Consider the following 15326-nt stretch of genomic DNA (forward strand, 5'->3'; position numbering starts at 1 on the left):
GCTCCTATTATCTTCTTGTCCAAACTATTTACCGTCCATGTTTCACTTCCATACACGGCTACACTCCATACAAATACTTTCAGAAATGACTTCCAGACACTTAAATCTATACTCGATTTTAACAAATTTCACTTCTTCAGAAACGCTTTCCTTGCCATTGCCAGTCTACATTTTATATCCTCTCTACTTCGACCATCATCAGTTACTTTGCTCCCCAAATAGCAAAACTCCTTTACTACTTTAAGTGTCTCATTTCCTAATCTAATACCCTCAGCATCTCCCGACTTAATTCGACTACATTCCATTATCCTCGTTTTGCTTTTGTTGATGTTCATCTTATATCCTCCTTTCAAGACGCTATCCATTCCATTCAACTGCTCTTCCAAGTCCTTTGCTGTCTCTGACAGAATTACAATGTCATCGGCGAACCTCAAAGTTTTTATTTCTTCTCCATGGATTTTAATACCTACTCCGAATTTTTCTTTTGTTTCCTTTACTGCTTGCTCAATATACAGATTGAATAACATCGGGGAGAGGCTGCAACCCTGTCTTACTCCCTTCCCAACAACTGCTTCCCTTTCATACCCCTCAACTCTTATAACTGGTTTCTGTACAAATTGTAAATAGCCTTTCGCTCCCTGTATTTTACACCTGCCACCTTTAGAATTTGAAAGAGAGTATTCCAGTCAACATTGTCAAAAGCTTTCTCTAAGTCTACAAACGCTAGAAACGTAGGATTGCCTTTCCTTAATCTTTCTTCTAAGATAAGTCGTAAGGTCAGTATTGCCTCACGTGTTCCAGTATTTCTACGGAATCCAAACTGATCTTCCCCGAGGTCGGCTTCTACTAGTTTTTCCATTCGTCTGTAAAGAATTCGTGTTAGTATTTTGCAGCTGTGGCTTATTAAACTGATTGTTCGGTAATTTTCACATCTGTGTACACCTGCTTTCTTTGGGATTGGAATTATTATATTCTTCTTGAAGTCTGAGGGTATTTCGCCTGTTTCATTCATCTTGCTCACCAGATGGTAGAGTTTTGTCAGGACTGGCTCTCCCAAGGTCGTCAGTAGTTCCAATGGAATGTTGTCTACTCCGGAAGCCTTGTTTCGACTCAGCTCTTTCAGTGCTCTGTCAAACTCTTCACGCAGTATCTTATCTCCCATTTCATCTTCATCAACATCCTCTTCCATTTCCATAATATTGTCCTCAAGTACATCGCCCTTGTATAGACCCTCTATATACTCCTCCCACCTTTCTGCTTTCCCTTCTTTGCTTAGAACTGGGTTTCCATCTGAGCTCTTGATGTTCATACTAGTGGTTCTCTTATCTCCAAAGGTCTCTTTAATTTTCCTGTAGGCAGTATCTATCTTACCCCTACTGAGATAAGCCTCTACAGCCTTACATTTGTCCTCTAGCCATCCCTGCTTAGCCATTTTGCACTTCCTCTCGATCTCATTTTTGAGACTTTTTTATATTTTTATATTTTCTCCTTTCATAAATTAAGTTCAATATTTCTTCTGTTACCCAAGGATTTCTACTAGCCCTCATCTTTTTACCTACTAGGTCCTCTGCTGCCTTGACTACTTCATCCCTCAAAGCTACCCATTCTTCTTCTACTGTATTTCTTTCCCCCATTCCTGTCCATTGTTCCCTTATGCTCTCCCTGAAACTATGTACAACCTCTGGTTCTTTCAGTTTATCCAGGTCCCATCTCCTTAAGTTCCCACCTTTTTGCAGTTTCTTCAGATTTAATCTACAGGTCATAACCAATAGATTGTGGTCAGAGTCCACATCTGCCCCTGGAAATGTCTTACAATTTAAAACCTGGTTCCTAAATCTCTGTCTTACCATTATATAATCTATCTGATATCTTTTAGTATCTCCATGGTTCTTCCATGCATACAACCTTCTTTCATGATTCTTAAACCAAGTGTTAGCTATGATTAAGTTGTGCTCTGTGCAAAATTCTACCGGGCGGCTTCCTCTTTCATTTCTTAGCCCCAATCCATATTCACCTACTACGTTTCCTTCTCTCCCTTTTCCTACTACCGAATTCCAGTCACTCATGACTATGAAATTTTCGTCACCCTTCACTATCTTAATAATTTCTGTTATTTCATCATACATTTCTTCAATTTCTTTGTCATCTGCAGAGGTAGTTGGCATATAAACTTGTACTACTGTAGTAGGTGTGGGCTTCGTATCTATCTTGGCCACAATAATGCGTTCACTATGCTGTTTGTAGTAGCTTACACGCATTCCTATTTTCCTATTCATTATTAAACCTACTCCTGCATTACCCCTAATTGATTTTGTGTTTATAACCCTGTAGTCACCTGACCAGAAGTCTTGTTCCTCCTGCCACCGAACTTCACTAATTCCCACTATATCTAACTTTAACCTATCCATTTCCCTTTTAAATTTTCTAACCTACCTGCCCGATTAAGTGATCTGACATTTCCCGCTCCAATCTGTAGAACGCCAGTTTTCTTTCTCCTGATAACGACGTCCTCTTGAGTAGTCCCCGCCCGGAGATCCGAATGGGAGACTATTTTACCTCCGGAATATTTTACCCAAGAGGACGCCATCATCATTTAATCATACAGTAAAGCTGCATGCCCTCGGGAAAAATTACGGCCGTAGTTTCCCCTTGCTTTCAGCCGTTCGCAGTACCAGCACAGCAAGGCTGTTTTGGTTATTGTTACAGGGCCAGATCAGTCAATCATCCAGACTGTTGCCCTTGCAACTACTGAAAAGGCTGCTGCCCCTCTTCAGGAACCACACGTTTGTCTGGCCTCTCAACAGATACCCCTCCGTTGTGGTTGCACCTACGGTACGGCTATCTGTATCACTGAGGCACGCAAGCCTCCCCACCAACGGCAAGGTCCATGGTTCATGGAGGGAGGATTATTGAACTATATGAACAAAAAAAGTAAATTAGTTACAAACTGTGGCTTGCAAACACTTTATTCAACATGCAAAAGTCACTGCAAATATTCCAATTTAGGTTATGACATGTTCGATATGCCTGCCATCATTGGCGATGATGTAGCGCAGACGAATAGCGAAATTCTGCATGGTCCGCTGAAATGTCGATGACCTTCTGAACGACTGTTTTCAGTTCAGCAATGGTTTTGGGGTCATTGCTGTATATCTTGTCTTTAATATAGCCCCGCAAAAAGGAGTCTCATGTGTTCAGATCTGGAGAATATGGCGGCCAATCGAGGCCCATTCGAGTGGCCTGTGGGTACCTCAGAGCCAGAAAGTGGTCCCCAAAGTACTCCTCAAGGACAGCAAACCCCACCCCTGCTTCTATGGGGTCGAGCTCCGTCTTGCATGAACTACACCTTGTCGAAATCATGGTCACTTTGGATAATGGGGATGAAATCATCTTCCAAAATCTTCGCGTACATTTCGGTATTCACTGTGCCATCAAGGAATATCGCACCGATTATTCCGTCACTGGACATCGCACACCACAGAGTTACCCGTTGGGGGCGAAGAGACTTCTCGATCACGAAATGCGGATTCTCGGTTCCCGAAATGCGCCAATTTTGCTTACTTACGAACCCATTCAAATGAAAGTGGCCAACAACAACATTGCACGTAGTGATGCGCATACTAATTCCTATCATGCCCCGCGGCGAACCGTGCAGTTTGAATCGTTCAGAAGTAATGACGATTTTATTTCATATAGTTCAATAATTGGTTCAAATGGCTCTGAGCACTATGGGACTCAACATCTGAGGTCATCAGTCCCCTAGAACGTAGAACTACTTAAACCTAACTAACCTAAGGACATCACACACATCCATGCCCGAGGCAGGATTCGAACCTGCGACCGTAGCAGCAGCGCGGTTCCAGACTGAAGCGCCTAGAACCGCTCGGCCACTGAATTTTAGTCCTTCTGTTATAACCGCTAGAATTTGCTCGTTTGAAACATGCCTTTACTGGAAAGGGGAGTGTTGTTTTGTTGTGGTCTTCAGTCCAGAGACTGGTTTCATGCAGCTCTCCATGCTGCTCTATCCTGTGCAAGCTTCTTCATCTCCCAGTACCTACTGCAACTTACGTCCTTCTGAATCTGCTTAGTGTATTCATCTCTTGGTCTCCCTCTACGATTTTTACCCTCCACACTGCCCTCCAATGCTAAACTGGTGATCCCTTGATGCCTCAGAACATGTCCTACCAACCGATCCCTTCTTCTAGTTAAGTTGTCCCACAAATTTCTCCTCTCCCCAATTCTATTCAATGCCTCCTCATTAGCTGTGTGATCTACCCATCTAATGGAAAGGGGGTTACAGGGAATAGAATGTGAATGACTGTTGAGGAAAGTACAGCCCTTAAGGGCCAGTTGACAAGTTTTCATCTGGATCGCTAGATGGCGCACACGCTAACGCCACGCGAATGGGTGAGGATCATGTTCTTATAGTAGGAAGAGCACGAAACAGCCTGGCTTGCAATTCGGACTATAGTATTAGATATGACCTGGAAGTAATAGGATCAGCAACAGCTCACACTCGTGTGGGGTTTGTGGGTGTTTTTGCAGCGCCATGAACACCCTGGGTTATTACGGCTGTCAACCGTGTTAACAGAGAGCTGGGTGGGAGGGGTGGGTGGGGGGGAAGGGGGGGGGGGTTGTTGTTGGCAGAAACTAAATCTGTACCTATTGATGCAATTGGGAGGTAGGGTTACACTAGTCATGGCCTTCCCCTGGATAGGAGGGGGAAGGATAGATTAGTTGATCTTCTTGCAGAAAGCCACATGCACACAAGACAAAATACCTGTGATTACTGGAGTCAGAGGGACAAATGTTTTAGGTTAGAGTCAGGTTACAGACAGAGAGTATTGAAAGAGATTAAAACAGAACAGTGCCATAATGTCTGTAGCAGTATCTAAAGAAATAAAATTTGAGTGTTTCATCAGAACATTAGAAGGTTGAAAAATAAGATAGATGAGCTTCTTGTATGCCTAGAAAATGAGGTAAATTCTGAAGGTATAGATGTTTTGTGTCTCTCTGAACACCATGTAACGGCAGGGATGGAGAAGTTAAATTTAAGGGATTACAAATTAGCATCTTATTCATGTAGAGTCAACATGGAAAAAGGAGGAGTTGCTACTTATATAAAAACTGGAAACGAAGTCAAAAATATTGAAACAAATAGTTTTTGTGTAGATCAGGTTCAGTTTAAGAAGCAAAAAATATGTTAAAATTGTCAGTCCCAAAGGACTTTAGGCATTTAGATATAGCACCATCATCCCCCACTGAAATCAAGGGAATTATAAATATTCTGAAAAACAAGAGCTCATGTGGTGTTGATGGAGTCTCTAATAGAATTTGGAAGTGTTGTTCTAATATAATAAGTGGAGTCCTTTGTGATATATGTAATGCTTCACTGGCACATGGAATTTTTCCAGACAGATTGAAATACGCAGTTGTCAAACCTCCTCATAAGAAAGGGGACAAGAGTGACTTAAATAGTTATAGACCAATCTCATTGCCGACTTCATTTTCTAAAATATTCGAAAAAGTGATGTATTCAAGAGTAGTTCCACATTTAAGTGAAAATAATTTACTCAGCATGCCACAGTTAAGATTCCAGAAGGGTTACTCGACTGAGAATGCTATCTACACATTTACCCATCAAATAGTACAAGCCCTAAATAAAAAATTATCGCCAGTTGGTATTTTTTTGTGATCTTTCCAAGGCATTTGACTGTATGGATCATGTCACTCTTAGAAAAACTCAGGTTTTATGGAATTGAAGGCTGATTTGAATCATACTTAACGAACATAAAGCAAAACGTTGTGCAGAATAACACAAATAATGTTGGGAGGGTGGTAAATTCTAGTGATTGGGGAGTTATCACAAAGAGAGCCCCGCAGGGTTCAATTTTGGGTCCTCTGCTGTTCCTTATTCATGTGAATGACCTCTCACTTAACGTTCAGCAAGCAGAACTAGTACTTTTTGCAGATGACACGAGTGTTATAATAAATCCCATTCCAGAAAAAGCAGCTGAAGATATTGTTAAGAAAGTCTTTCAAAGAATTATTAAGTGGTTCTCAGAAAATGGATTCTCCCTTAATTTTGAAAAACACTCACTATATCCAGTTCTGTACACAGAATAGATTCATACCAACAATTGAAGTAGCATATGAACAGGGCTCAGTTAACAGGGCAGATTTCTCCAAATTTTTGGGTGTTCACATTGATGACAACTTGAACTGGAAGAAGCATATTACTGAGCTTCTCAAACAGTTAAGTTCAGCTTCTTTCGCTCTTTGTACAATCGCAAGTCTTGGTAATAAACAGATGAGCCTCCTAACGTACTTTACATATTTCCACTCAATAATGCTTTATGGAATAATTTTTGGGATAACTCACCACTTAGACATAAGTATTGATTGCACAAAAAAGAGCAGTGAAAATAATTAGTGGTGTTCACGCAAGGACTCATGTAGGCCCCTATTCAAGGAGTTAGGTATTTTGACTGCACCATGAGATTACATATATTCGATAATGAAATTCGTTATAAACAATCCATGTCAATTCTCGAAGAACAGTGATGTTCATACGTACAACACTAGAGGGAAAAATGACATTTCCTATCCGTTATTGAAACTGTCAGTTGCTCAAAAAGGAGTACATTATTCAGCAATAAAAATCTTTGATCATTTGCCCAACAACATAAAGTGTCTAGCAGCAAGCAGGTCAAGTTTAAAATCTAGCTTAAAATCATTTCTTTTGGACAACGCCTTCTATTCCATGGACGAGTTTCTGTTTCAAAACTGGTAAAAAAACTTGTACCTCTAAATGTAGTTGCATGTGTAGAATTAAAAATTTCAGTAATATTAATATTAGCACTATTTATGTGTGTATATATATCTTGTAATCTGACTTATTCCAAATCATATCGATCAAATAATCGTGAAAATGATCTACGGAACATGACATAACCAAACTAAACTAAAAACTAAACGGGCAACCAATAGTACACAAGACTTTGTGCAAAGGTGACGTCATTTTCACGACACACGCATTTATCGAAGCACACAGGAACTGCTGCCGACTTTCGTTAGCGTTCAATTTGGGGTGCTTTTGAGACAGAGACATTGTATTGGATTGCGATTTTGATAGTTTTCGTATCGTAACTTGTGTCTTAATGAAAGCATGCTGTTTCAAGGAAACGCCACATTGAAGTCTTACATAAACACGTCATTTTCGTTGTGATTTGTCATAATTAAACATCACATAATGGCTTAGCAGCGGTTCTGATTTGTGACTTACAGCACGAAGGCCAAAATTCCGCAACTTTATCCTAGTGTGGAGGCAATGAGCGTGCAGTTACGAAGCAAAATAGCACAGTGGCTGGTTCGACTCCTGCCATGTCTAATTTTTTTCCGCTTTCGCCTTTGTAAAAGGTTCTGGGACTCTCTTATTATTGTATTAGAAGTATGTTCTGTAATATTCAATTTTATGTACATACGAGAATGCGGCTCTCTCTCTCTCTCTCTCTCTCCCTCCCCCCCCCTCTCTCTCTCTCTCTCTCTCTCTCTCTCTCTCTCTCTCTCACACACACAGGAGTAAGTTGCCATTATCAATCATTTACAAATGAAGCATGAAATTGGCAAATGCGAATAAATATCCAAGACACGACGATGGCCTGGTAAAACAAACTTCTTCTCGCTATAAAAATCACAGAAAAAGAATGACACGTTTGCATGAGAATTACGTAAAAGGTAGGGTAACTAAGTCTCTGCCATCTATAAGGTATAAAAGAAAATTTACGAGCTAGTTCTTTCAGGACACTTCTTTTCCAAATATGAACGTTATGAATTAAAGGACATCTTTGAAGACCAATCTTACGTTTTTCGTCAATTATTACAGCAAATTTTACCAATATCGACGCGTTTTCGAGAGAAAAAAATGTGCTGGTGTTTTCAAAGAGCAAAATATGAACGTCATGAATTAAAGGACATCTTGGAAGACCAATCTTACGTGTTTCGTCAATTATTACAGCAAATTTTACCAATATCTACGCGTTTTCGAGAGAAAAAATGTGCTGGTGTTTTCAAAGAGCATTTATTCACAGGACACAAGTTAAATGAGCTGCGGCTTTAATTCATCTAATTACAGACAAACGCCTAAAACTACTTTTCAGAATCGCTAAACATAAATTTATATTGTTGAGCCACCTTAAAGAACACAGTTGAATAAACAGGGTGAATATTAATAAAACCGACAAACTGCTGGGTCGGATTCCTGACTAGAAATGGAGGAAAAAATGTCCTATGAACATGCCTCCGGAAATGCATTGTTGCCGTGGTAGATGGCGCTGACGAATGAAAGCTCCTCTGACCACGTGCCGTGTGATCATCGTGTGTTGCAGGCTGTGTGACTGACCCAACTTACTGTAGGCAGCAGAATGGCCCTCTATTCATCTCGGGAACAAGCCGAGATGGTGTCTGAATACGGCCAAGCAGATGCAAACGGTCGAGAGGCAGCACGGCTGTACCAAAATGAGTACTTCACAGACACCAACCACATGACATAACGTTTCAAGCCCTTTCTTGGCGTTTGTGTGATCGTAGGTACTTTCAGACAGATGAACCTGCTGGGAGGCGGCTGACTATGCATACACCACATTTGGAGGACCGGGTTCTGCAGGATACTGAGACGAACCCTAGTACAAGCTCCAGGCAAGTGGCCTGCCAACATGGTGTAAGCTAAAGTACGATTGTGTGTATCCTGCATGACTACTACTACCTCTGCCACCTGCAATCCCATGGAGGCCACTTTAACATCAGTTGTGACGTGGATGCGATGCAGGTCTGTACTGTGTTCCGGGACGATTTGTTGTCGTTGCACGCACACCTCCCATTCCCGGACACGTGCCCATAGGACCTTCTTTCCTCTATTTCCAGTTAGTAATCAGTCCGTGCAGTTTGCCGGTTTCATTAACGTTCACCCTGTATACATTACTGGATCCAATGCTGGCTGCCTTGGGATTGTAAACCAGCAAGTCGTCTCATTGTGGGGTTCATGAACGCATATTACGAAAAACTGTCGTGGAAAGCCCAGGATCTTGTTCAAAGACTTAATGCTGGAATTTTTACTATTCGAACGGTACCTGAAGTAAGTGATCGTTCGACACGAAAAGAAGTCTACTTTGCTTATTTGCATTCATTTATGTCATACGGTATTATATTTTGGGTAACTCTTCCCATTCGCAAAGGTTAATTTTGGCTCAGAAACGGGCAGTTCGTGCAATAAGTGGTGTAAGCTCGCGAACCTCTTGTCGACCCCTCTTCACTAGTCTGGGGACTTTGATATTGGCCCTCAATATATATACTCTTTACTGTCGTTCCTTGTTAACAATATCAGCTTAGCCGGCCGCAGTGGCCGAGCGATTCTAGGCGCTTCAGTCCGGAACCACGCGGTTGCTGCGGTCGCAGGTTCGAATCCTGCCTGGGGCATGGATGTGTTTGCTGTCCTTAGGTTAGGTTTAAATAGTTCTAAGTCTAGGGGACTGATGACATGTTATTTCCCACAGTGCTTAGAGCCATTTGAACCATTTGAATATCACCTTATTCCCAAGAATCAGCAGATTTCACTCAGTTAATTCTACGCACAAATCCAATTTGCATTTGGATCGCACTTCCTTACCTCTTGTGCAGAAAGGTGTGCAGTATGCTGCTGCATCCATTTTCAATAAGCTACCACGAGAATTCAAAAATTTTAGCAGTAATCCACGCACTTTCAAATCAAAACTGCAGAGTTTCCTCATGAGTCACTCCTTCTTTTCTTTCGAGGAGTTCCATGAAAAATTGAGCTGATTCCTAGGCTATAGTGTCGATTGCGTTTACTTAAACTTATGGTTTGACGCTTTTTTTATTCATAAACATTTAATTTTATCTCTTATTAGATTTATGTTGTAGTTTCATGTACTGACACGTCCCATGACCTTGGAGATTCGCTCCTCAATTTGGTCCTACGGAACTAGACGTGTGCCGGCCGGGGTGGCGGAGCGGTTCTAGGCGCTACAGTCTGGAACCGCGAGACCGCTACGGGCGCTGTTTCGAATCCTGCCTCGGTCATGGATGTGTGTGATGTCCTTAGGTTAGTTAGGTTTAAGTAGTTCTAAGTTCTAGGGGACTGATGAACTCAGAAGTTAAGTCCCATAGTACTCAGAGCCATTTTGAACTAGACGTGTAAATAAATAAATAAACAAAACTTTTTCATTAAGATTCGGGCGTAATTCTCGCAAACACTGTAATCTCTCCGTTAACCATTGCCCAGTCGACATGAAAGCGGAACTTTACAGGACTATAAACGAAGAAATTTCGGGGTTAACGGACCCTGTAGTAAGGATAAACCGTACCTCCACGTCTCTCTGGTTGAAGAGGATGTTATTGTTTTGAACGTCATGTTCACGTAGCGCCCTCATCTGTTGTGAAACGAACGATCACGGGATAGTCGATAGACGGCTCCTTTCGTCTTCGATGCAGCGTGTGACGTCACAGTGACGTCACGTTTGCACGAAGTGTTGTGGACTGCAGGTTAGCCTACAAGCGACCGAGCAACCGCCCTCCCGCGCTGCCTGGTGCCCTTACCTGCATGTCCAGATTCCCCCGTGTAGTCAGCTGTAGACGTCGCTAGACTGGCTGCCGGCTCAGGACGTAAAGTCGACAGTCACTGCAGGGTAAGAGCGCAGTCCACACCAGACGCTGCCGGTTGTTATCTGCTGTGCTGTCGCTTGTGCACACGCACCAGGAACTCTGCGGTCAGGCCGGCAGGAAGACGTTGCACAAAAATATACAACCAGGCAGCTAGCTAGCTCCGGATCCCGTTTCAGCCGCAGGGAATCTTCCTCGTTCTGACCCTCAACTTGTCACCGTGAGAGGCACTGATGTCGTATCGTCCACGCTTCTGTGATTTGATTTCGTATACTTTTCACTCCGTATATCTCTTTGAGGATATCTTCAGGCGTGTAGAACATGTCATAAAATCAACAATACATATTCACAAAGTAAAGAGATATTTCAAACACAGCATACCCATGGATACGTAGTAAGTCAAAATTTCCTTAAAATAATTACATTTACACTGACGCGCCAAAGAAACTCGTATAGGCATGCGTATTCAAATATAAATAGGCAGAATACGGCGCTGCGGTCAGCAAGTCTATACAAGACATCAAGTGTCTGGCGCAGTTGTTAGATCGGTTATTGCTGCTACAATGGCTAGTTATCAAGATTTAACTGAGTTTGAACACGGAACAGTAGTCGGCGCACGAACGATGGGACACAGCAAAGAAGCGGGGATTTTCCCGTACGACCGTTTCACGATTGTACCGTCAATACCAGGAATCCGGTAAAATATCAGATCTGCGACATCGCTGCGACCGGAAAAAGATCCTGCAAGAACTGGACCAACGATGACTGAAGAGAATCGTTCGACGTGACAGAAGTGCAATCCTTTCACAAATTCCTGCAGAATTTAATGCTGGGCCATCAACAAGTGTCCGCGTGTGAACCATTCAACAAAACATCATCGATATGGGCCTTCGGAGCCGAAGGCCCACTCGTGTACCCTTGATGACTGCACAAGATTAAGCTTTACGCCTCGCCTGGGCCTGTCAACACCAACTTTGGACTCTTGATGACTGCAAACATCTTGCCTCGTCGGACGATTCTCGTTTCAAATTGTATCGAGCGGACGGATATGGAGACAACCTCACGAATCCATGGACCCTGCATTTCAGTAGGGACTGGTATGGGGTGTGTACATTTGGAGTGATATGGGACCCCTGATACGTCTAGATACGACTCTGAAGAGATGACACGTACATAAGCATTCTGTCCGATCGCTTGCATCCATTCATGTCCATTCTGCATTCCGACAGACTTAAGCACTTCCGCTGGTCACCAAACTTCACAGACGTGAACAGCATTGAGCATATCTGGGACGCCTTGCAACGTGCTGTTCAGAAGAGATCTCCGCCTCCTCGTACTCTTACAGATTTGTGGACAGCCCTGCAGTATTCATGGAGGGCCGGCCGATGTGTCCAAGCGGTTCTAGGCGCTTCAGTCTGGAACCGCGCGACCACTACAGTCGCAGTTCGAATCCTGCCTCGGGCAGGATAACTACACGACACAAAGCTTTACACCCCGCCTGGGCCCATGAACACCGACGTTGGACTTTTGATGACTGGAAACCTGTTGCCTGATTGGACGAGTCTCGTTTCAAATTGTTTAGAGCGGAAGGACGTGTACGGGTGTGGAGACAACCTCATGAATCCATGGACCCTGCATGTCAACAGGGGACTGTTCAAGCTAGTGGAGGCTCTGTAATGATGTGGGGTGTGTGCAGTTTGGGTGATTTGGGATCCCTGATACATCTAGATATGACTCTGACAGGTGACACGTACGTAAGCATCCTGTCTGATCACCTGCATCACTTCATGTCCATTGTGCATTCCGACGGGCAATTCCAACAGGGCAATGGGACATCCCACACGTCCAGAATTACTACAGAGTGGCTCCACTCTTCTGAGTTTAAACACTTCCACTGGCCATCAAACTCCCCAGACATGAACATTATTGAACATATTTGGGAAGCCTTGCAACTTGCTGTTCGGAAGAAATCTCCACCCTTTCGTAATCTTACGGATTTATGGACAGTCCTGCAGGATTCATAGTGTCGATTCCCTCCAGCACTACACCAGAGACTCGTCGAGTCCGTGCCACCCCGTGTTGCGGCACTTCTCCGTGCTCGCGGGGGCTCTACACGAGTGGATCCAGGAACATTCTTCTGAGTTTAAACACTTCCACTGGCCACCAAACTCCCCAGACATGAACGTTATTAAGCATATTTGGAACGCGATGTTCAGAAGAGATCTCCACCCTCTTGTACTCTTACGGATGTATGGACAGCCCTGCAAGATTCATGGTGTCAGTTTCCTCCAGCACTAATTCAGGCATTAGTTGAGTCCATGTCACGCCGTGTTTCGGCACTCTGCGTGCTGTCGGGTGCTCTACAAGTTATTAGACAGGTGCACCAGTTTATTTAGCTCTTCAGTGTATATCTCGTCCAGGGTAGTCCGTGGTACATGCAACTGACTACCTAATTTAAAATTGTGAAAGATGGTTAATCAATGCGATAGTTCATTCCGATAGCTATTTTATCTTTCCGAGTGAACTATGTGCCTTGCTTTGTCTTACACTCAAGAGACAAGAACCCTCCATTTCTCTGCTCAATAGATTTTCGGTGTACTAAAGTTAAAAATGGAGGTAATTCGCGGATAAATTTCGCATGACGTTTCCAAGATGCTACTCCAGGCGGGTGTAAAGATGAATGTGTGCAACGGAAAATAATAAACGCTAAAATGGTGATTTGCCGCTGTCTGACTACCCCCTAAGCATATCGTAGGATCTCTTAATTTTATAAATTACAATCTAAATATAAATGAATGATTAAGGCAACTAATACTGCTTAATGATAAACGTTGTTCCTGCTTATATATTTATTGTAGGTTAAAGAAACCTTTTTATATTACAAAGTTTATATTTCCTAAGTAAAATTACTAATAAACTGCCCAACTCTGCCCCTTATTATGAGTGCGCGATCTAATATCAATAACGCGAAATGACTGACACCATCTACGTACCAGACACTAGAAGACACTACTTTCAAAGATGATCTACGGTGGTGTGGAACCTCAGTGGAAATACACTAACGTGATCACAGCTGTTTAGCTTTATAGCCCTAATAAGCCGAAGCAATTAGAAATATCACCGTATGTACTGCGTCTGGTGCGTCGGCGTGCTCGTTCTCGTACACGTCTGCGACGATGGAAGAACTCCAGCCACAAATAAACTCTTTCAAACACTAGGACGGCTGAAGGCGGTCCTCTGACTAAATACTCTGATACTGTCTTCTCCTCTCTGTGTTCCACAGACAAGAAACGCAAACTCCCAGCCACAAAGACGGAGTTCAGATAACGTCTCAACGTAAGTATAGGCAGAGGAAGTGCTCTCAATTACTGAACGCTGCGTACTCAACGTCGACTTCCAGCCCGGAGGTGAAGTTCAGAATCGTATAAGGTCGCAACAGCACAGTTCCCAACTGTTCTAACTATAAACTCTCCTGAGAGCAAAGACAGCAAGTCCGTCTGTACCAACAGAGCTGATATCGTGCGACTGTCACACACGGGCGCTCACAAAGGAAGACCTCGTCTCTCCACTGCTGGCCTCGCAGCAAGGCTCAGCTACCCGCCTCGTAATTCGGCAAAAGAATCATATTCCCGAAACCACGGAATATTTTCCCTCTCTACAGATTCTTCCGAAAGCCGACCAACCATATTTTAATCTTTTGTCGTCCAGCGCGGGATTTTTGCGAGGAATAGAATTGGGGAGGAGAGGAGCTTGTGGCACAACTTGACTAGAAGAAGGGATCGGTTGGTAGTTCATGTTCTGAGACATCGAGGGATCACCAATTTAGTATTGGAGGGCAGCGCGGAGGGTAAAACTCGTAGAGGGAGACGAAGAGATGAATACATTAAGCAGATACAGAAGGATGTAGGCTGCAGTAGGTACTGGGAGATGAAGAAGCTTGCACAGGATAGAGTAGCATGGAGAGCTGCATCAAACCAGTCTCAGGACTGAAGACCACAACAACAACAATGTGACAATGTCAGTCTCCTTTATATATTCATATATACGATGTACAACCTATCACATGATACCTAATTGTGTTTGTAGATCACGGCAAAGTATGTGGATGGGTTCTTGTAAGGTGCGAAATTATAGCCACCTTACATGTAGAATAGGAATTTTGTAAATTTGTTCAGTTTTAGCAATTTCATTTATTTTTCAATGCTATTTTTCAATGCTTGGAGTGGAGTGAAAATTCTGTGGCAGCCGCATTTCTTGATTTCCGTTCAGAATAATCATTCCAAGCCAGATGTCTGTAGTTTGACATTCGTTTCGCTGTCGTCAGTTTCGGTTTCTCAGAAAACAGCAAGGGACTTGATCCTAATTTCTGTCTCAAAAAGCACCCATACCGTTTGATCATCTTTTCTTAGTATTGTGATACAGATAGGCTACGACAGATATAAAAATTCTGCGAATCGCCCTTCTTTTTGCCAATAGCCTACAATTAACTGTTTCCCTATAACACGAAACTTAATCCTTTTCTTTTTGAGTGCCTACTTTTTGCCAGGAAGCGCCTCAAATTGTCAAGATAACAGTTATGGTCACCGTCATTACGATCTGTTCCGTAGGTAAATAGTCTGGTAGAGTTTGGTGCACTATCCGCTTGGTTTGGA

The 15326-nt window shown here is 42.9% G+C and overlaps 1 protein-coding gene across 1 annotated transcript in view; it reads right to left on the reverse strand.

Annotated features, from left to right (window-relative positions):
- The window catches only part of LOC126229604 (uncharacterized), a 154981-nt gene extending 144223 nt beyond the window's left edge, over nt 1–10758 (reverse strand). The window contains exon 1 of the mRNA XM_049942345.1: nt 10612–10758. Within this exon, the coding sequence (XP_049798302.1) occupies nt 10612–10617 (6 nt within the window). The 5' untranslated portion in view covers nt 10618–10758. The remainder of the gene's footprint in view (nt 1–10611) is intronic.
- Between the last annotated feature and the right edge of the window lie 4568 nt (nt 10759–15326).

Source organism: Schistocerca nitens, unplaced genomic scaffold, assembly GCF_023898315.1.
Source record: "Schistocerca nitens isolate TAMUIC-IGC-003100 unplaced genomic scaffold, iqSchNite1.1 HiC_scaffold_376, whole genome shotgun sequence".
NCBI classification, from domain to species: domain Eukaryota; kingdom Metazoa; phylum Arthropoda; class Insecta; order Orthoptera; family Acrididae; genus Schistocerca; species Schistocerca nitens.